Genomic DNA, 22,729 nt, shown 5'->3' with positions numbered 1-22,729 from the left:
TCATTAGACCTTCAATTTGGAAAAAAAGGCCATGACCTGCTTGGCAACTAAATTATTTATTTTACCTTTTCTCTTGCTTATTTCCCATATAGGCCTATGATATTGTACCCCAGAGTTGATTTAGGAGATCCATTTAACAACTTGTTAACCAACTAGTCCTGGGTTTATTGTTTTGTTTCATTAGCAAAAGCAGGCCAACAAACTTTATTAGCAAGTAGGTCTAATATTAACATATTACTCGAATCAAGCTCGATTAAAGAATAATAAAAAAAAGAAAAAAGAAAAGATGGTTCTGTTTGAGCTACTGATGGGGTAACAACTTAAATGAAACCACTAGGTGGAGTGAGACATGCTCGCAAATCTAAAGTGAACTTTGGCACTGGAGTTCAGAAGGAATGTGGGCCAAACTCGGATCTCAAGGAGCAGTCAGTCATATGACTCCCAGATGGCCGAGTGAGACCCAACGGGGCTGGAAATGGTCTGCTGAAAAGCTATGCAGGAGGATGACAGTTTGTTGTCCACCTGTTCGTGGTGTGGTCGCGACTCCTGCAAGCTCAGATGGAAGACCCGGATCACGGTAGATCCACGGCCGGAGAGGAGGCGAGCTCACCGGACAGTCACAAACCAGGTGTCCGCTTCCAGAGCAGAGTAGCACCGGTCAGCTCTCCTGCTCTGTCCGCCTCACGGCTCACCTTTCCTGGGGTCATGGACGCCGAGGGGAGGGTGGATGAGTCAAGGCTGAGGATGCATATTTTCAAAAACGGTATATCTATCTATCTATCTATCTATCTATCTATCTATCTATCTATCTATCTATGAACAGATGCAGATATTACAAATCACAAAAAGAGTTCAAGGGACTTTCCTAAATGCAGTAGTATTTATATAGCTTGACTTTACATAATATCATTATGACAAACTTAATGCAATAACTGTTTGCACACAACTAGTCAATGGCTCAGTTTGAACTTTATGCAGGAGAAGCTAATGACATAAGCTGAAGCAGGATTCTTAAAAAATCCCATAAAATCTTTGCTAATCCAGTGAAATTCATGTTTGAAAGCTTATTTGCACATATCTGTATTAATATACTATGGTATAACTTGGAAGTGCATGGCATGCTCTTGTATAATTTTATAATATATTATTTTATTATAACTGTCCTAATGGCCCAATATCTTTCTGAACTTAAAGTATATATATATATATATATATATATATATATATATAATATATGTATGTGTATATGTATGCATATGTGTATATATATAATCAACATGTAGCTTTAGTGTCTTCACAGGCATGTCATTTGATGCTGCAATAAATGGTTAAACAGAGATTGTTATTATCAGATGTGTCCAGAGGCATCAACAAAAGTCGATGCGTCAGTGACCGTTCCTGCAGACAAAGAGGAGAGGAAGTCAAATGATGCTTTGCCTCAAGACATTAGCTGAGCCACAGTCAAAGCATTCTCTACAATCTAACATTGCATTGTACATCTGACCCCCTCCAGCAAGGAACTCCAGCGTGACTTCTGTGATAAAGCCACAGATACCATTTAGACAGTTGGTATGATTAGCAGAATAAAAGCACATGACATTCACCAGCCAGACTAGAAAAGACATTGAAGTGTGTGAAGCTAAGAAATGAGGATCTGGATTTGTGGATCCGGCGCATAAAATATATTAAACTAGCCCCTAAACACAGGCCTTAGATTGCCACTCAACTGGTCCTGGCACTATCTTGCCATGTTGATTTGTACCAGGCACAGGACGATAAACAGCTACACATAAGAGCTCTCGCCAGTGTAAAACATCACTTTGAATCTATTATCTATGAGCAGGAATGTGGAAACTACCCCCCCTTTTCAGTGGCGTTTTTGACCTTTATGCACATTCCGTCCCTACAACAGGGAAACAAAAGATTAAAGAACCTGCTGAGTGAAACATTACATAAGACATCTAAAATCCTTCTCTGAAATCCAGATGAAAGCAGGGTAAAGTTCATAAAAATTTGGTCCAGCGATTGTTTTCTAAGGACTCCACCTTTTCACAGATGCAACGCTCTAAATGTCGCATGTGATTCACTCAGGGTTTGTTTTGGTCTGGTGGAGATTGGTTTGACTGACGCTTACATTACATTTTGACTTGAAAACACTGGGGAGTCAGTTATATCGACCACTGTAAATGATCAAAAGGTTTTCAATCCCTGTCCAGGTGGCGTTTGTCCCTCTGAGCGTGGCCTGGTGTGGCGCTTCTTGTTTGGGATGTACCCGTGCAGCTCAACAGCTTTAGAGCGCTCTCTGCTGCAGGAGCAGATGGTGGTACGTTACCAGGTCATGAAGAGAAAGTGGAAGCAGTTCCTTCCTTCGGCCATGCGGATGCACCTCAACGGCACCGACGGTAAAAGCCCAAACATGCATCTCAACAAAGACTCATACGGCTCTGATCTGTGTCAACCTTTCATTCTTGTTTTTCCTCTTTTTGTGCACTACTTTTCATATTCTTAAAACATCTATGACCACATGATCCTGTCTTCATTACAGCTGAATTGGTGGCAGCAGTCAGGTACTTTGACCAGAGGCAGGCAGTGGCCCAGCAACAGACCCAGGACCAGTCTGAGGAGGTCAGGGACCGTCTGGCTTTCTTGCAGCTTCAGGCACAGGTTAGATGAGTTGAATATGTGGCAGTATAACTGTAATCTTTACATGTCAATGTTATGTTTTTTTATTTTATATGTACTTTATTTTTGCTATTCAACACACGTCTGCATTGGCTCTGTTGTTTAGATATCTGCAGTTCCATTGAATATGTTTTCCTTGTCTATGTTTGATAGAATAGATTACATGTGTGAGTGAAGTATATTTAGGGAAATTAAACCACAGGATATAATGTACTCCCTCAAGTATAAGGCACTTCTTTCTAGGGAGTATGTGCACCTAGGAACATCTGATACATTTGCGCATTTAGATGGTGATACTTCCCAAGCGACTGCAAAAGAATGAACTGACACAAGTTTACAGTACTATTCCCATGTCTAGTGCAAGAACAAGACCAAATGTGTTAAATTGCATGGACTCCACTAAAGCAGTTCAAGTAGAGTTAACAAAAACATATTTATCTCTACGTTTCCTTCCTCTGACCAGATATTGTTTGAGCGAGTCACGTTTGACCAAGAGGAGCTGCGGGAAGCCACAAGGATCATCGACAAGGATGTGCCAAGAACTAACAGAGACCTGAGCTATTATCAGTGAGTGATTGTCAGCCATTGTTGTGTTTTTAAAGTATATGTCAACAGATAGTGTGTTGGAAGTGATTGCTGACCCTTGACATGAAGTTTGCGGTGGTAAACTTCCAGACATTTAGTTTTAAGTAGCTACAAATGATTGAACACTTTCTGCTCACCTCAGATGACCCGTAAAGGAAACAAAAAGCAATAGACTGTGGGAAGTCAGATTGTATGTATTGTTGTAAGACTGTAATGCCAACACAATTAACTTTTAAGGCCACATCACTTATTAATAATGTTAAAAAAACAAGGAATCCTGGTATCGTATTGCACAGCAATAACAAACAGGTTATTAACCAGTTACACAGGATGTACAAGCTTTATTTTCTCCTGGGTTACTCTGTAAATTATGAATCTTAAAATGCACAAATAGCATTTAAGGCTATCAGCATTTTCTACCTGTTAAAAGAAATACTTTGAGTCTCTAATTCAAAGATTATTAAGCCTAGTGAGCTGTGAGTTGTTTCTGAATTTAGACAAATATTCAAATTTAATTTGGTAGCTACCAATATATTTTGTGTCCTGCCCCTGAGGGCTCCAGAACCACCGTGACTGCTCTAAAATACAAGTATTCTGGTACAATGCTGAAATAATAGATATAAAGTCAAAAATAATATTGGAGAGCTTCATTTTAAATTGTGGTTTATAAGCTTGAAAATGTGCATCACTTATAGTATTAGTATTACTTGTATTTTATTTATGGAAAAGGATTCCTCAGTTTATTTTTATTTGTCTTATAAATGTGAGGGAGCAACTGTCATCATATCCTATGTTTCTGTGGATTATTTCCGTAGAGATTGTAGTGCACATCAAAGTTTCTTCTGCTCACTTCTGTTTCTGCAGGGGTGAAGGTTCAGGCAACCTGTTGGTTTTGAGAGACATCCTCATAACTTATGCTGCATTTCATCCAGGTAATCAGCAAGAATGAGACCACCTCAGGTTTATTAACGCTGACACGATCAGGCAGCATTAGAAGTTGTGTGTTGTCCCATTAAACACTAACTGTTGGTTGTTTGTGTATCACTTCTCTCGATTGTTGATCCAGAGGTCAGTTATGCCCAAGGAATGAATGACCTGTGCAGCCGGTTCCTGGAGGTTCTAGACTCTGAGGTTGACACATATTGGAGTTTCTCCTGCTACATGGAAAGGTTCTACAAGGACTTCAGGGCTGATGGTCTGCACAGGAAAATAGGTCGGATAACCAACAAGAAATGCAACTTAATAATAAATGCTATGTTTCCAAGATATGTATGTTGTGAAATGAGATTTCACCCTAAATGTAATTGCTAAAAAGATTTAGGACCTCTAGTGGTAAAACACGGATATTGAAAACAATAATTCCAGTACATGCAATCATCTGTTACAATATATATTTAAGTGTAAGGTGTATAAGGCTGATACATAATGTACACATTTCTAAAAATATATATTTTTCCAAACCGTAGAAGTTTGATGTTAAATCAAGCATTCAGACAAAAAATAAATATAAAATATGAACAAAATCCGAAAGAAATGGGCCAAAATCAGACAAAAAGGCATTAGAAATAACATAACATCCGTTCATAACAAAAGCTTTTGTTATGAACAGATGTTACTGTTCTAATACAGACTCCACTGCAAGAAAGTCTATGAGTTTATATTTTGCAGTTGAAGCATATGAAAGAGTTTTGTTTTTATCTCTTTTAGAGTTGGAGGCAGCCCTGTTGAAGGAACTGGACCCTCAGCTTTATGCGCATTTGGTGACAGACAGCATGGAGAGTTTCACCTTCTGCCACAGGTATGTCTACACAGCTCTTTGCTACCATTCTCTATTTTTATTATCTGTGTTTGACTATGGGTTTATATGTGTTATTATTCCACATGCACATTTCTTTTGTGTGTGTGTGCATGTGTTGTTTGTCTTTAAGGTGGCTGCTGCTGGGTTTCCAGAGGGAGTTTGAACACAGTGACGCATTACGTTTGTTCGAGATCCTGAGTTGTGACCACCTGGAGCTTATCTCCCAGCAAGTAGACCGAGCTCGCTATCAGGAAAGACTTGCACGAAAATGCAGCACAGGTGAAACCAAGAACTGAAGTTGGTAGAATAAACAAGGCTTAATATGGAGGGATATTTGCCTCTATTAAATTACTGACTTTAATGCAGCGATGTGTCTCTGCAGAGGACAATTCAGAGTCAGAGCTGCAGGCCATCAACACTGACTTCACCTTTGAGCTCTTCATCTGTGCAGCTATCCTGTTAGAGAACAGAGAGTCTCTGCTGCGTTGCCAAAATGAAGTACAACTAATCCAGTTTACTAGCAGGTTTGTCTCTTTTGTCTGCATCACAAAAAAACTAATTGTGTTTTTGTTAAGGAATGTGTTGTTTAAACCTTTGCCTTTTTGTGCAGCCTTCAGGGAACACTGGAACTGAACAGCACACTAAAGAAAGCAGAGCACCATTTGTACAACTACTGCAAGCGCTGTGCTTGGGACTATATGAATGGGTGCTGTAGAGTGGACAAGAGCAAAGGAGAGGACTTTCTTTATCAACTCCGTAGTTTACTTGTTTTAAAGTGAAAGGTACTATTTAAAAACCTGATGTCAAAGTCTTTTATGGAACTGTAATTTGTAACAAGGGACATATAATCCCTATTAAGAGTTTTGATGGCACATTATTTGTTTTTATTTCTGAGGGAAACACACTGATGACTGCTTACCTTAAGTTGGATCTGTTACTGCTGTTTATTATAGATGTACAGTATGTATCGTATAACAGTTGACCCACACCAACTGTGAGTTATTTAGATGGCTCTCTTTAACTGCCATGAATATAAAAAGCATAAGCTCAATATCTTTGTAGGAGATAAGAATCATGTTTTAGAGGACTTGTTTTTCTGGGTTATGCAATATTCAACTGCAAGAAGAAAACAACTGCAGTTATATTTAATGCCAGATTGTCTCTGTGCAGAGAGGGGCCTATGTTACAAAAATAGACATCCAGTTTTTGAGGTCTGGCTGAGGGACCATGTAGTAAGTGGAAGGAAAATTACTGCACTACTGTCTTTTAAACTGAGAATGTAACATAAACACTATATAAATAACAAAAAAATGATACCTCAATAAAACTGCTGAAGATTGTAAAATATATTACTAAATAAAAAATATAGAAATCTTTATGTGTTGTTCTGTATGTGTTGTTCTTCTTAGAGATATGTAGATATTCATCTATAACTGTGTATATTTTGTAGTTTAGTCCATATCAGTGGACTACATTTATTATAATACATGCATTATCATACAAAGTGTTTTGGAATTTTTGCCTCTCATTCACCCGTTCACACACAGCAACCGGACCGGAGGAGCTGGGTATCAAACCTCTAACCCTGCGGTTAATGAACTACCAGCTCTACCTCCTAAGCCACAGGCACTTCACAAATACTGAGATTGATATTTTTTAGGTTCTAAAATGCAAATACTTTTAAAAATTGGCTGAATTTTGAGGCCCTTCATAATCAAACATCTGCTTTAGACAATGGGCACTTTGATTGTCTACATGACTCCTGAAGTTTAAGGCTATCCAGAGATTTTCATAATGGTTAAAAAGTATTTTGAAAATGGTAACACTATGTACTGTTCAATGCCCAAGCAGTATGGGCAACTGAGCATGTGGACAACATTCATGTTCATATTCATGTTCAGGACCTTCTTTTTCATAACAGAGCAATGCATACAAAATAATGAATATGTTTGAATCAAATCAAAGGCCAAACATTTTTTATTTAACCTTTTGTTATTTTGTTTTGCCCAACTGGCAGAGGGCAAGCTTTCTTTCTAGGAAATCCAGTCAATGAGCTGACACATGGGCCTAGAACTTTCCTTGGTGGAGTCACCTGACACCCTGAAGGGCTCTCCCTGCACGCACAGTGCTCTATATACACTTGGGAGCAGATATACTCGTCCTCTTAGTCCACCTGCCAGAAGAGGGTAAGGAGTGCTGGAGAGGAAAGGATGAGATCAAATACGATAGAACTCATTAATCTGAAGGAAATTCTTGTGCCAGAGATTCAGGAGAATCTTTAAACTCAGGAGAGTTTTGTGCCAGGGGAAAACTCAGTAAACTATCAAGTCTTGAACATCTGACAGCACAAGGTAACCCCTTAAGTAGCATTGCACTCAGCCTGGCTTCATAGTCTGTCTTGCTTGCTGCTTTGAAAGCCTAATGTGACAATGTGAGAGATATTCGAAAGTGAGGCTTGCATGGTTTACGTCAAAAAGTAGTATGACAACCTGAAGCAGAATCTCTATGAAGAACCACACAGTTAAGTGAAACTTTGGATTGAAATTGGATTTTTTGATTATTTGTTTCCATTTTCTAACGGTGTCAGTTGGATTTTAAGGATTGCCTCAACCAAAGGAAGCTGACAAGCATTAACTATATTAATGGCTAAGACAGAATCTAATATAAACTGCCTACATGTTTGCAGAGCTGTAATATTCATGTTCCAAAAAATGTTTTTGTACTGCACATGACACATTTCCTGAATTAGGTGCAGTACAGGCAGTGAAGCAACGCTGATAGCTTTTAGCATGTCAGCATTTTCCCTCTCTATGTTACACAACTGGATAACAAGTGCTAATTCAATAGTCTGAAATAGTTGAAGCCGTTCTGGGGCATTATAGGGAGCAGGGTTCAACGTCAACCGTTAAGAATGCAGAGGAAAGAAAGTTAATCTAAAGATCTTTAAACTTAAATAAGGCAGTTTTGTGCTTGCAATTTGGTCTAATGTGAAGTAGGTGTTTGTGGTTTTCTCAACAGGAAGCTTTTGTTGAGTTCTTCACTAATCAAACACGAGTTAATGCACCTCTAAGCTATGGTTCTATCTGTTTTAATAGGAACCAATCTTGCCCGCTAGACTGATAAATGATCTGTTCATTTTTAGCCCCCTTCCATTCATTGCAATACACTGATGCTTATTATAGTAACTGTAAGCTATTTGGAGCCAGCTGTCGGAACATAGACACACTGATCACTATTCCAGGATCAGTACATCACATTTCACCAGCCTGACTTTTGCTGAGAGAGGAGCAGAGAGAGAGCATGGAGAGGGAATTAAATGGCAGTGTGACATCAACCAAACGTTTGGTCTCGAGTGTCAGGAGGTGGTTTGGCAACTACGCCATGGATGCTCCTCCACCACTCCACCAACTGAGCATCATGTGGCCTTGCACCTTGCAGGTTTATGTAACAGGGACAGGCATATCTTTTTTAGATAAACCCACAGTGGGTTTACATGGGTGTACATAGTACACAGGTGCGTACACATTGCTTGAATAGTACTGCAAGGAAACAAGTAAAAAACAATTAATATCATAAACTTTATTCAGTTATGATGAATACATATACTAATTTGGGATTACTGTCCATAACAAAAAGGGCTTGATTACTAACAAATGTATTTCATCTTGCTTCTTTTATATAAGATGTCTAAAGGACCAGCAGTAGGCATTGATCTGGGAACCACATATTCCTGTGTGGGCATCTTCCAGCATGGCAAAGTGGAAATCATTGCCAATGACCAAGGAAACAGGACGACGCCCAGCTATGTGGCCTTCACAGACACTGAGAGACTGATTGGAGATGCTGCCAAGAACCAGGTGGCCATGAACCCAACCAACACTGTATTTGGTGAGGACTGCAACACCCAAAAGGCCACAGGCTCAGAGGCTATAGTGATCCCAAATAACATGTGACTTACAGTGTCTCGTTTTTCTCTTAAATCTACATCAGATGCTAAGCGTCTGATTGGTCGTAAGTTTGACGATCCCGTGGTGCAGTCAGACATGAAGTACTGGCCCTTCAAGGTTGTGAATGACTCATCTAAACCCAAGGTGGAGGTTGAATACAAGGGTGAGCTAAAGACCTTCTACCCCGAGGAGGTGTCCTCCATGGTCCTCACCAAGATGAAGGAGATCTCTGAGGCTTATCTCGGCAAGGTATATGATAATAAGTACAATCCTATACTCAAAATGACAAAGGGTAGTTCGGTTTCAAAAGGGTGGCATTGACAAGCTGCAACTGTCAAGAAAAAGTACATAGTATTTATACCTGTTACACTTAACAGAATCTCAAATGCAATACCTCAGAATCATTGCATGCACTTTCCTCAGTCTAAAAACACATTGTGGGATAAAATGTACTGGTTCATGTTTGCAATGTGGTGACGGACTTTAAAAAGTAGAATAGTTTGAACACACAAATTATATTTATTGACTCAAGGTCTTACTGTCTTACCAGCCTGTCAGCAATGCAGTTGTCACAGTTCCTGCTTACTTCAACGACTCCCAGCGCCAAGCCACCAAAGATGCTGGAACCATCGCCGGGCTCAATGTGTTGCGCATCATCAATGAGCCCACTGCAGCAGCAATTGCTTATGGCCTGGACAAAAAGGTAACTTACTAACAGAATGCAAACCTTAACCTCTTCTAAGTTCCTATGAGTAATTCTTACCATTTACTTTAGGTTGGCGGTGAACGTAATGTCCTCATCTTTGACCTTGGAGGTGGCACTTTTGATGTGTCAATCCTGACTATTGAGGATGGCATCTTTGAGGTCAAGGCCACCGCCGGTGACACTCACTTGGGGGGTGAGGACTTTGACAACCGCATGGTTAACCACTTCATAGCTGAGTTCAAGCGCAAGTTCAAAAAGGAAATCAACAGCAACAAGCGAGCTGTGCGTCGTCTACGCACAGCCTGCGAGCGTGCCAAGCGCACCCTCTCCAGCAGCACCCAGGCCAGCATTGAGATCGATTCTCTCTACGAAGGAGTTGATTTCTACACTTCCATCACAAGAGCCCGTTTTGAAGAGCTCAATGCAGACCTGTTCCGTGGGACCCTTGAGCCTGTGGAGAAAGCCCTGAGGGATGCCAAGATGGACAAGGCCCAGATCCATGACATTGTGCTGGTGGGTGGCTCCACACGTATCCCCAAGATTCAAAAGTTGCTGCAGGACCTATTCAATGGCCGTGACCTCAATAAGAGCATCAACCCTGATGAGGCGGTGGCTTATGGTGCAGGTGTGTCTCTCTACAGCATTTAGCTTTATATTTGCTTTCTGGTAATATTACTATATGAGTATAAAAGTTGTTGTTCAAAAATTATTAAGTGGTTTGTATTAAAGCGTTCTTGTTGTCAGGGCATTAGTTTCATCATTTTGAAACTCTTCACAGCTGTGCAGGCAGCCATCTTGGCTGGTGATAAGTCTGAGAATGTACAGGACCTACTCCTGCTGGATGTCACGCCTCTATCCCTGGGAATTGAGACCGCTGGAGGAGTAATGACTGTTCTTATCAAAAGGAACACCACCATTCCCACCAAGCAGACCCAGACCTTTACCACATATTCAGACAACCAACCTGGTGTGCTTATTCAGGTAGTCCAAGACAAATAACAGTTTGCTCTCTATTGCTTTCCCAGTGTATTACAATTACTCCTGAAAGTGTATGTTTTATGCAAAAGAATCTGAGTTGAGTAACTGTTTTCAGGTTTATGAAGGGGAGAGAGCCATGACCAAGGACAATAACATCCTGGGCAAGTTTGAGCTGACCGGTATTCCCCCTGCTCCCAGAGGTGTCCCTCAGATTGAAGTGACCTTTGACATTGATGCCAATGGCATTCTCAATGTGTCTGCAGTGGACAAAAGCACTGGAAAGGAGAACAAGATCACCATCACAAATGATAAAGGTAGGGAACCATATTGAGTACGTAATAAATCAGAAGCTGATGTACCACAGCAGGAGGATTGCTACACATGAACAAAGAGAATAAATAAATATTGCACAGAAGGTACACAGCTTCGTGTTTAATTTTTTTCATAGGGCGGTTGAGCAAGGAAGACATTGAGCAGATGGTGCAGGAGGCGGAGCAGTTCAAGGCTGAGGATGAGGTCCAGAGAGAGAAGGTCACAGCCAAGAACTCCCTCGAGTCTCTGGCCTTCAACATGAAGAGCACTGTGGAGGACGAGAAGCTCCAAGACAAGATCAGCCCTGAGGACAAAAAGTCCATCGTAGACAAGTGCAACGAAATCATTTCCTGGCTGGACAAGAACCAGGTAAAAACACTGTTGACTGAACTATGAGTGTTGCTGAGAGACAACGTTCCTCTTTTGCTCACATTGTGAAAGCAGAGAGGTGTCCGCAATCATGTAAACAGTGTGAAGCAAATCCACCACTTCCCTTTCACATCATTTTCATTGAATAGACAACCTGCCCATCTTTCTGTGACAATGAATTATTTGTGCCTTTTGTTTCCCAGACGGCAGAGAAGGATGAGTACGATCACCAGCAGAAGGAACTTGAGAAGGTGTGCAACCCCATCATCTCCAAGCTATACCAGGGAGGGATGCCAGGAGGGATGCCAGGAGGGATGCCCGGTGGTTTCCCTGGTGGAGCTGGAGGCGGTGCCTCCTCTGGCCCAACTATCGAAGAAGTTGACTGAAGACTATGCTGACCGTGTCTTTATCTCAGATCTCAACATTCACTTACTGCCTTAAAGCTATTTACTTTGCCAAAATACACATCCAATAAAAAATGTATTACAGGCTTATTTTGATTTACATTCTCACTATCATGTATGTTCATAAACTTAATAAATCTAAGCAACTAAATTTGACAGGCATTTAGAATACTCAGTCACATAAGACATATTCACAGTCTGTTTGTTGTCTTCAATGTTTCTGTCACCAATGGTGATTTGCATGAAGTATTTAAACATTAGATCAATAAAGAGCACCAATGGGATGCTAGTTGGCATAATGCACTGTGTGTTTCTTGGGAATTTATGTCTTTTAATACTATTAGATTTCTGAATAACTCATATATAATATATTCATTAGTGCATAAAATAGGTTTGCACTGAGACTCTCAACTTGAAGCTGTTGAATTTGGCTGATGCAGAACCTGTGAACAGACCACAATGGTTTTGATCATTATCTTTGTTCCTGTTATCATAGCTTGCACACAGGAAGGTACATATGCTGATGTGTGAGGTGTGAAGCATGGATGTAAGCAAGGGCTTATACAGCTATTACTTAACATTAATTCAAGAACACATGGATTGTATAAAGTTTTCACATTTAAAATGTCTTTTTCAGAGTTATAACGAGGGGCAGTTTTGTTGCTTCTTACCAATGAAGTCATTGCGCAACTAATTGTTTGCTAAAAGCCAACAGGACAAACACAAGCATAAGACTAAATGGATGAATGTTTCATGAACAAGTCATCTTATGTGCTTATCACCAGATGTTCTCTTCCCAAACCTATCACAGCCATTGGTGTGTGTGTGTGTGTGTGTGTGTGTGTGTGGTGGGTGGGTACCTGCAGCATCGAGCGCTACACATGGAACTCAGGGTCAGGTGTGTGGTATACACATATAAAAGCCAGTGTACCAGACAAGTGACAATTGGGGGAGTGAATCCGATCGAGACGTCGCCATGTTCTTGCTTGTCAGTTGTTTTGCTCTTGTGGTCTCTGCACTGGGTGAGTGACTGGCCGTTTACCAACGGATGCATTATCTGTCGAACATTTTTCTTGAAAAATCAATTAGGTTGTAACAAAACAATACACAGTACTCCTGGTATATAAGCCCTGTTGTGGGACAAGAAGATACATTTTGAATTGTGTGATTTGGCCTCAGGGTGTGGAGTACCGACTATTATGCCCCAAGTGAGCGGATACAACAAGATTGTAAATGGGGAGAATGCTGTGTCTGGGTCCTGGCCTTGGCAGGTTTCTCTTCAGGTTATGCACCTACGTTATGCAACTTCCATTGGCTTCATTCTCAACCCCCTTGTGTAATTCAGAAAATGTCATTAAGAATATGCATGTTCTCACCTCTAGGATGGGACTGGATTCCACTTCTGTGGAGGATCCCTGATCAACCAGTACTGGGTTGTCACTGCCGCTCACTGCCGTGTGTCGTAAGTAATGCTGAGGTGTCCCACATGAGCCAAAGCCCAACATTGCCATCTCTGTGATCTCTCCTCTGTCTGTTTTTGATCCCACCAGTTCTAGAAACCACCGTGTTATCCTAGGAGAATATGATCGTCAAAGCAACAGTGAGCAAATTCAAGTCAAGTCAATAGCCAGAGTAAGCTACAGTATAACACAAACAAGCTTTGTTTTATTTCAAAAAATTTGAAATTTTACTTGAATAGACATGTGTCATTACAAAATGTCATTATATATGCTCACATCTCCATCCAGGCCATCACACACCCCTATTACAACAGCCAGAACTTCAACAATGACATCACCCTCCTGAAGCTGTCCTCCCCAGTGCAGATGACGTCCCGTGTGTCTCCTGTGTGCTTGGCCTCCTCCAGCACCAGCATCCCCTCTGGATCTAAATGTGTCACCACTGGGTGGGGCAAGACCGGCTATACCTGTGAGTGAGCGACTACTTCTCTACTCTAAGTCTTACACACAGGGTAAATGCAAAAACAGATGTTCCATTTCCACAAAGAAAACTATAAAGGCACTGTTGAATATCGATCCTTACTTCACGTAACAACGATTTAAAATATTTATTCATGCAGCTTTACCCTAATCTTAATTTCTTCTCCGTTTTCAGCGAGCCCCCGCTACCTCCAGCAGACTAGCCTGCCTCTGCTCAGCCCTGCTCAGTGCAAGCAGTACTGGGGTTATAACAGAATCACTGATGCCATGATCTGTGCTGGTGCTTCTGGAGTGTCCTCCTGTCAGGTAACAACCGTTTCAATGCCTGAAATGCAGTTCTTTTTTTTTATTCTTTAAAACAACAATAAGCTTCACGTCGGTTATGAACCATTTGTTTTTTATGAAGTAATGATGACATTTACACAATTGCAAATGACAAATTATTTTCTGATATACCACAAAAGTAAGTAATTCTTAAGTGTTATGGATTAACAAATGATTTACGGATAATTGTAAATTACAATTTGTTCATAACAACTGAAAATGGAAAAATTTGATAATGTGTAAATGAATAATGGCTTTTGATAACATGTTATACACATAATATCCAAGTTGATATTGGTATAAATATATTGCCAAACAAACAAATGATAACAGATATGATTCAGTGGATAAAGCGGATCGTCCTTTAACCACAAGGTTGTTGGTTGGATCTCAGGCTAATCCTGTCTGCATGTCTCAAGTGTCCTTAAGCTAGATATTGAACCCAAAGTTGCTCCCTAGGCGCTTTACAGCCCCCTGCTGTACTGATCCCAATGCTTAGCATAAGTTGATTGCAGAGGTCAAATTTCATGTATCTACTTGTAAATCTGAACATTTAATTTAAATTTAAAGAACTTGATTATGAAAGTGTTACTAAAAAGGGTTCTTTCTTGTCACTCAACTATGATGCTCTTGTTGCATAAGTCCTGTTTCTTAATTGATTTTAGGGTAATGGCAGGTCATCTCACACCCTGTATAAAGCTGTACAGAACCTCCTCTTGCGTTATTACCCAATTCTATTCTATTCTTTTCTATTAAATGGCCCCATGCATGCTCTCAAAAGTAATTTGGATACCCATTTGTCTCATTTCAGGGTGACTCTGGTGGCCCTCTGGTCTGTAAGAACAGTGGAGTGTGGTCCCTTGTGGGTATCGTGTCATGGGGTACCTCGAACTGCAACGTGCAAACTCCTGCAGTTTATGCCCGTGTGTCCTACCTACGAAGCTGGATCGACCAGATTGTTGCTTACAACTAACATGAAAACAAAGCAAATCGGCGATACAGATGTGCATCATCCTGCTATCAATGTGATCAATGAGTTATTCTACGCAGCATCAATATAAGCTGTCACAAGGATGCTACTATTTATATTGGCTTTGAATGACAGCAACCATTTGCTGTACTGCTTTCATTGGTGCATGTGTGAGAAATGATACATAAAATAAAATATAACTTTTAAGAGCACCAGTTTTGGTTTTTCATGTTTTACATTCATGTCAGCCTGATAGGATGGCGTGTTGTGTGTAGTCTGTGTGTTTGTGTGTGTGTGTGTGTGTGTGTGTGTGTGTGTGTGTGTGTGTGTGTGTGTGTGTGTGTGTGTGTGTGTGTGTGTGCTAGGTCTGTGTGATTGGGTGGGAAATGTGGAAGGCAGGACTCTGCAGCATACAACAAAGAAGCATTTTAAGATAAATATAAGAAAACAAATGAAAAGCAGTTTAAGAAGTTCTGAGTTCGATAGCCACCGGGGCCACATTGCAGGACTCTAAACATCAGAGTCCTGCAATAAATACTACACTTGTGAAGCAACTAAGACTGATGCTTATTCAGCTCAAGTAATTTTCAGATCATACAGTCCTATTGGATTGCATTACATTCTAAGGTGTTCTTGTTATTTTGTCCACTCCCTGTCGTTGAATTAATGCCTTTATGCAAAGCCATGTCAACAGCAGAGGTACTGTTTCATTGGCAGTTGCCTGAACTGAGAAGGAGGAGTAATCAAAGACAGACTGAGTGAAGGCAGAATCAGACAGAGTCTGTGGAATCAACTTAGAATAAAGACAGACTCTCGCTGAACAAGAAAATGGGGACTGGTAAGACTCTTTATATATAATTGCATTGTTTTTAGATAATTTCATACCAAACTGATCTAAATTAAGGATGCATAAACCATAATTTTTAGTTAATAGTTCATATTTTCGGATCACAACAGCAAATAAGTGCTTCTAAATCACAATAAAAATAAAAATAATAATAAATACTACCAATTAGCAGTTAATAAAGACAGATCATTTGCACTTTCTGTTTATAAAAGTAATGCAATGATATGTTTCCTCAATGCATATTGCAGAATATGTTAAAGATTCTAATGTCTGCAGTTACACATTTGTTTTTTTTGTTCAATAGATAACATCACTTCCACTGCACCTCAACCAGCTGTGGGGGAAGGGGTTTTCAGAAATGTGCGTACGGTCTCCCTGGTCATCTACTGCGTGACACTTATCTTTGGTACTCTAGGCAACGGCTTGGTCATCTATGTGACAGGCTGCAGGATGAAGAGATCAGTCAACTCAGTTTGGTTTCTCAACTTAGCTCTGGCTGACTTCCTCTTTACAGCCTTCCTGGTTTTCACGATCATTTCTGTCTCTCAGGAGCAACAATGGCAATTTGGACAATTCCTTTGCAAGCTCAACAGCTTTGTGAATATAATCAACATGTTTGCAAGTATCTTTCTTCTGGCAGCCATAAGTCTGGACCGTTGCCTGTCGATCTGGGTTGTGGTGTGGGCACAAAACAAGCGCACCGTTTTCAAAGCCCAGTTCATATGTGTTGTCATCTGGTTGACAGCTGCTGTGTGCAGCGCCCCTTACGCCACCTTTAGGGATATTGTGGTCGTACAGGAGAAGACGTACTGTGTTTATCCTGCATCAGTAACACCTGGACAAAAATGGTCTCTCAATATTTTTCGCTTAGTCATGGGCTTCTTCATCCCGTTCCTGATAATATTGGTCTCTTATGTGGCCATAGGCGTTCGTGCAGGGCGATTGCAGAGGACCAGGAAACAGAGATCTCGCCGAATCATTCTCTCTGTCGTTCTTGCGTTCTTGATCTGCTGGTTGCCCTTCCACATTTTGTGTTTAATAGAATTAAAGATGCAGAATACCACAGATCTCCAGAATGTTGCTAGAATTGCGGGCCCTCTGGTTTTGAGCCTGGCTTATATGAACAGCTGCCTGAATCCCATCCTCTATGTATTCATGTGTGATGAATTCCAGAAGAAGCTCAAGCGGTCCTTGTGCTTCGTCCTAGAGAGCGCCCTGGCAGAAGACCACATCTCATTCATGTCTTCTCGCTCCTTGTCGTCACACCTTTCTCGGTTGACCAGGAAGTCTGACTCTATTGCACCCGAAGAGAGAAGGGGTACAACCACTTCACTGAACTTAGAAAAAAGCAAAGTGGACATTCCTGTGGACAGAGAGAGAGACACGGGGAGCACTGAATAATGTCTCCACAGCCACTTCTATCAACAGAAATCACCGAGGAGAGAGACGGAGAGCACTGATAATGACTGCCATCACAGGAGATGTTAATCTAATGTGTCCACATCAAACAAACAACATGTTGAATTTATTGGGTCAGTACATTTGTGCACAGAATTTATTTTTTGCAATGTGTGATTTTAAAATGTTTTAAAGACTAAAGCGACGACTCGCGGTCAGGTGTTTTCAATTATGGTTGATAAGACATCCCCATTGACTCCCTTGTTACTTATGTTGCACCTGCTACAACTTTCACGTTTGTATTACTAGTACATGCCGTTTGATGACATCACACAGCTCCCAATATCTTCCAGGTCTAATCAGCCAGAATAGTTGGAAACACCTGTGTGGGTGTGGTGTGGCTTTGAGATGTAAATATCAAGATTTTTGTGTAACAATGAATTATTTTGTACCAAGAAGTTGTAACCTTCAGTAAATCAGATATGGAAATGCCTATAATTCCAATGATAAAGGGACCAGTTGTATCTTTATCTTTGTATGCTTTTGATGCTCCAGCTTATTAACCCATAGTTATTGACAGGCTTATGGTCCATAGCAGCATTCATGGGACTGTCACACAAGACTGAGCTTTAATGATTGAGCTGTATGCATTTCAATAAAGTGAATAAAAACTTCATTTTGATTAGATGTTTTCTTTCTACTGCATGACACTGATGCACCCCACACACCAGACAGTGTTTATCTTACAGGATACCTCAATGGTAGGTGCTTGACTTCTTGCATTTGCAAAATGGATTGTACTCTGTAAATCAGACCACTCCATTACTTGAAAGCACACCGCAAATCAAAAACATCAGTACAAAATAAGGAAATGAAAAAATAAAATTCCACTATGGGAAACCATGATGGTTAGATGTACCGACTCATCGTATTTTAGTTCCCTATCTCACATAAACAACAGCGCCGACTCCTCGATTATGCAGTCTTGACAATTCATTTTGAAAAGTAATTGTGGAGCTGATGGTGATCCAGCACTAGGACCCAGAAGGATAGAGTCTATAAAAAGTGGAGGGAAGCTCACATGTTTCTTTTTAACTGCAATGAGACACACCTGAGGATCTTTAAAAGCATGATTTTTAAATTGTGGAACCATACGATTTTTATTTTAGCTCATAGTACTAAATAAATAATTTGTTAAATAATTGTTACATAAAAATGTGTAATTTATTAGATCCTTCATGTTTGATGAGAGACTAAAACTTGGAATACAATACAATATTAACATCACCTACATGTGTCTGACTGGGGAAGGGGATTGTTTGAGTTTGGCAAGGTATATTATTTTACATTACATAGGATTTATAAAAAATATCTTCATTCCTTTATTATAATAATGAACTCATGTGTCTTAAGTTTGAATCAACGACACTACTAGAGGAGCCAACCACTGTTTTACCCAGACTTGTTCTATGTAAGTGTGCCTTTTAACCAATCAACTTAAGGGGCCAATTTCTTTTTTTTTTTTTTTTTTACTTCTTTTGGGACAATCTAATATATTTTACTCATATCTACAATAAACTCCCTTATGTGCAATCAAGCCCCACATTGTTTATTTCCCTTGCCTTTTCATTTATTAGTTTGGTTTACATATAAACTAAAAATATTGCTCAATCCCTCCTGGCCTGCATTAAGGCCTTTTGTTGGAACTCTCCTTGCTTGAATGGAATATGTAATGTCTTTATTCTTTATTATTATTTGTCATCTTGATCAAACTGTCAGCACTTTTGAACATTGCTTCAATACTTAACTTCCTGTAACTCTCATAAAGTCAGAAATATTGCAACACGTTTTTAGAATTGGCTGACACTTCACTTAAGAGCATGACATATAATCTGTTAGAATTGGCATTATCGGGGCTTCGTCTAGTTGATAAAGAACCAAAGACCAAAAGAGCAAATCTGAAAGTTAAGACCACTATGGACTTTAATTAGTCTGGTTATTGGAAGAAGGGAGTCGCAGTGTGTCTGGAAAACTGATTAGTTTATTAAGACATCTACAAATAATTTTAAGGAATAAAAACAGTCTTGACATCACACTGGAACAAATTCTTGCATAAGAAATTGCTAAAAACTTCCTTTAGAATATTTCTTCTGCAATGCATAGGACATATGGTTTATTTAAGGCTCACGGTTCTGTTCATGCTTTCCTATGAGTCTGATTACATACATGGCAGGTGTGTTTAAACATTGACTGCTATAAACCATGGCTCCTTTACAACTGCGTGGAGTCCATTCTGTGGTCAGGAGCTGCAGGACAAGCCAGTTAGCGATCATAGAGCTCCTTCATCTCCTTAAGAACCCTGATACTCTCGCTGTATCTTAACTGGTTCTTGTTAGAGCACTCCTTCCACCTAGAAAAAAAAAAAAGACCAATATGCGTCAGCTAAACTCATTCAAAACTTTTGGATGTTTCAGTATTCTTTCAAAAATCTAACTTGCAGCATGTTCACATAAATTGTCCATCAGGACCGGACTTAATAACGGCAACAATTTAAGGATGTTACAAGTGACACAAGAACACAAATGGATAAAACCCTGACCTCAAGGTGGGTTTTCTAAAGTAAAAAAAGACCATAAAAATGTGAGTAATTCTTTGCAATAAAAGAACATACTTTTGCCTTATCTTTTTCCAACGTTCCATGTGGTCACATATGAGAGAACCTGATACAGGAAGTGAATCTGTCGACTGTGGACGAGAAACAATTCAGATTTAGTTAATTATAATTCATTAGTTACATTTTTAACTAATTTGATTTGAATGTGTCATTTAATATCCTTAAGTAAAACACCAATAATTCTCATGCATATAATATACAGAACCTTGTTGATAGTGGGTTTTTCAGTCTGTGGGATCCTGAGATTGATGGGTTCACCAGAGGTGCTGATTGGACAGGACGTTGGAGGAGGGAGTCTGTACACATTCTGACCTTTACCATTGATCATGTCTGTAAGCTGGCAAGAGAAAGAAAAGTAGAGTAAGTAATACAGTTGAACAGCCACCTACTCCAAATTATTTCTGGCCTTACCATGCCCAAAGACCATAGCATAGCGGCTTCTGTAGGGCTAGGAAATTCCTAATACTTTATGTGCTTTAAGTACTCTGGCAAACAGTTTCTCTCATATTAAGTTCCACAATTCCAAAGACATTATACTTTTTATATTGCTTAGCCACAAGAGAGCGCCCTTATGCTGGTGAGTCAAGAGGCAGAGAAGCACTAGTGGCTGTAAGAGCCCAAACTGCTAACACAGACCATCAATACTAGGCTTTTTTCATACAAACATTTTGCCTTTTATAGATACAGCTTCTAATCAAGAAAGCAGACAATGTATGAAAGCATATACAAATGTGTAAAAGAGACAATGTGTTCCATTTTGAATAATTCCCCCATTTAAGTAGTATTCCTGATTTGATGCAATATCATGATTATACTGTTTATAATAATACGTTTGACCACAATAATAACTTCTCTACTTTGTAAAGCTAGAAGCTTAAAAAACCCACCATTCTAAAAAAAAAAAAGAAAGAAAGAAAGAAAAGAAACTATATAAAAAATATAAATTAAACATATTTTACTTTGTGGGGATGTTTGCATAGAAAAGGTATCTGACATAACTGTATGGCCTCACCTCTTCCTCCACCATAACGTGTGGGGGGCTTGGGGAAGAAGGTGGCACTCGAACAGAAGGATTGTTCCTCATCCAGGCACGGCAAATAGGATACAGTGGGGTGCTGGTGTTGAACTGAGCCAGATCCACACTGCGATCAAACAACTTAATAATGTAAGCATCTAACGAGTGGAGAAAGACAGAAAATGGAAAGAAAAAGAAAAGGTAAGAAACTGCACAATAAAGTGAAAGGCAAAGTGACCACACTCTGGGTCAAAAAGGACATTTACTGCCATGTAATGGCTTCCTGAATTGTTTTCAAAATGTGCATTCAGTTTACTCTGTTTGTGTTGATTGCTCTCTGGTATGCCCTCATCCATCTCTTTACGTTTCTTCCTTCGGTGCTGTGGAAATCGAGCTGACGGCCTGAAATCATCAAAACAAGGATGGAAATTTAAGAAATCACAATAATAGCTTTTTAAATCTATTATGGTGTGCAGACATACACAGCTCAGATGAAATAATAAACCCTTGCCTTTTTCCAGCAGATGATGGTGACAAATCCCTAGAGAAAGCAAATGAAACATGAATTCTAAAAACAAGCTTGGACACTTAACATTTAACGATGAGGTAATATAACAGATCCTTAATTTTGCAGCACCAGCTACAGTATATCATACATTCTACAACATTTGACAAATACATTTGAAATCCAAATCGTTGATCCATACTTGTTTAAGGAGTCGACTGATATTTTCCCAGTATCACCCTCATTTTGCTCCCTGTTCAAAAGATAAAGAGACATTAGTCTGAGTTTAGATTAGATGGGGCGGCTGTGGCGTAGTGGAGAGCAAGGTAGTTCTCCAATCAGAGGGTCGGTGGTTCGATTCGGCAGTCGATGTGTCCTTGGGCAAGACACTTAACCCCAAGTTGCTCCTGAAGGCTTGCCATCGGTGTGGACTGGATGATGAATGTTAGTTAGAGTCTGATGGTGGCACCTTGATGGTAGCCTGTCATCAGTGTGTGAATGGGTGAATGATATGTAATATACTACTGACTGTAAGTCGCTTTGGATAAAAGCGTCTGCTAAATGACTGTAATGTAATGTAATGTAATGTAATGAGTTTCAAACTAAACAGGTTTTACTGACCTTTCATTCTCACTCCTCTCTACCAGTCCCTTTAACACAGCATCCAGCCTGCTGCGGGCACCAGCCCCCTCCACATCTGAGTGATGAGAAACAGGAATTATTCTTGATTTAATAGGTTATTACTAAATCTCAGTAGTTGCTAACCACATACAATATGAGCTGAGGAAATCTAAATAACTTGGGATGAAGGTGTAGTCACGTTATAGCTACTCACCTGGCCTTTCAGTCTTGATCTTGACGTGGTGCATTACCTCCACCTTTCTATAACACCTTTTATAACTACAAGTTCACTTTAGGAGACCGACATGCAGTGTTGTTGGGTTGATAGCAACTTGTAACCGATGCTACTATACGACGCTAACGTAGCTACCTGCTAACGTTAGCTAACTTGGCTAGCTGCGTTAGCACTTAGATTCCAACCTTTGTACCTAGTATAGCGATTATCTGTCTAAAAGTAACCCCTTTACAAAAACAATACATGAAAATAAGCTGCAATCTGAACGTTTTATTTGATATCGGACCGCAGGGTTAGGGTTAGTATCTTAAATCACCGTTGCTAGCTTAGCTTGTTTTTGTTTAACGTATAGCCTTTGCAGACTTTCCTCTTCCGCGCTCTGTCGGTTTCTCGTCTTCTGATTGGCTCGTTTGCTGCGG

At 39.9% G+C, this 22,729-nt stretch overlaps 5 protein-coding genes across 5 annotated transcripts; 4 read left to right on the top strand and 1 right to left on the bottom strand.

The window, feature by feature from the left end:
- The first annotated feature begins 413 nt into the window (after window positions 1–413).
- si:dkey-238d18.4 (TBC1 domain family member 15) lies at window positions 414–6,409 on the top strand. Its single transcript, XM_054622312.1, has 10 exons — window positions 414–763; window positions 2,217–2,402; window positions 2,546–2,664; window positions 3,146–3,249; window positions 4,132–4,199; window positions 4,334–4,480; window positions 4,975–5,065; window positions 5,196–5,344; window positions 5,448–5,589; window positions 5,676–6,409. Exons 1-10 carry the CDS (start codon window positions 559–561, stop codon window positions 5,842–5,844), a joined length of 1,380 nt encoding a protein of 459 aa, XP_054478287.1. The 5' UTR covers window positions 414–558; the 3' UTR covers window positions 5,845–6,409.
- Window positions 6,410–7,246: 837 nt separating this feature from the next.
- On the top strand, window positions 7,247–12,068 carry hsc70 (heat shock cognate 70). The gene is made up of 9 exons (XM_054622289.1): window positions 7,247–7,416; window positions 8,749–8,953; window positions 9,056–9,261; window positions 9,563–9,715; window positions 9,788–10,343; window positions 10,497–10,699; window positions 10,812–11,010; window positions 11,145–11,377; window positions 11,581–12,068. Exons 2-9 carry the CDS (start codon window positions 8,749–8,751, stop codon window positions 11,761–11,763), a joined length of 1,938 nt encoding a protein of 645 aa, XP_054478264.1. The 5' UTR covers window positions 7,247–7,416; the 3' UTR covers window positions 11,764–12,068.
- Window positions 12,069–12,733: 665 nt separating this feature from the next.
- LOC129110156 (chymotrypsin-like protease CTRL-1) lies at window positions 12,734–15,227 on the top strand. Its single transcript, XM_054622338.1, has 7 exons — window positions 12,734–12,803; window positions 12,961–13,064; window positions 13,164–13,243; window positions 13,332–13,413; window positions 13,530–13,710; window positions 13,897–14,027; window positions 14,857–15,227. Exons 1-7 carry the CDS (start codon window positions 12,758–12,760, stop codon window positions 15,016–15,018), a joined length of 786 nt encoding a protein of 261 aa, XP_054478313.1. The 5' UTR covers window positions 12,734–12,757; the 3' UTR covers window positions 15,019–15,227.
- Window positions 15,228–15,773: 546 nt separating this feature from the next.
- LOC129110144 (chemerin-like receptor 1) lies at window positions 15,774–17,930 on the top strand. The gene is made up of 2 exons (XM_054622327.1): window positions 15,774–15,853; window positions 16,167–17,930. The coding sequence occupies exons 1-2, from the start codon at window positions 15,844–15,846 to the stop codon at window positions 17,261–17,263; spliced, it is 1,107 nt and encodes a 368-aa protein (XP_054478302.1). The 5' UTR covers window positions 15,774–15,843; the 3' UTR covers window positions 17,264–17,930.
- A 1,349-nt stretch (window positions 17,931–19,279) lies between these two features.
- Window positions 19,280–22,708, bottom strand: lin37 (lin-37 DREAM MuvB core complex component). Its single transcript, XM_054622342.1, has 9 exons — window positions 22,290–22,708; window positions 22,076–22,151; window positions 21,657–21,707; window positions 21,461–21,490; window positions 21,266–21,351; window positions 20,947–21,107; window positions 20,140–20,271; window positions 19,932–20,005; window positions 19,280–19,670 (listed from the first exon to the last, which is right to left on the bottom strand). The coding sequence occupies exons 1-9, from the start codon at window positions 22,321–22,323 to the stop codon at window positions 19,583–19,585; spliced, it is 732 nt and encodes a 243-aa protein (XP_054478317.1). The 5' UTR covers window positions 22,324–22,708; the 3' UTR covers window positions 19,280–19,582.
- Between the last annotated feature and the right edge of the window lie 21 nt (window positions 22,709–22,729).

This window comes from Anoplopoma fimbria, chromosome 20, assembly GCF_027596085.1.
Source record: "Anoplopoma fimbria isolate UVic2021 breed Golden Eagle Sablefish chromosome 20, Afim_UVic_2022, whole genome shotgun sequence".
In the NCBI taxonomy this organism is placed as follows: domain Eukaryota; kingdom Metazoa; phylum Chordata; class Actinopteri; order Perciformes; family Anoplopomatidae; genus Anoplopoma; species Anoplopoma fimbria.
Note: the sequence above shows the minus strand (reverse complement) of the source record. Positions and strands in the feature narration are given on the sequence as shown.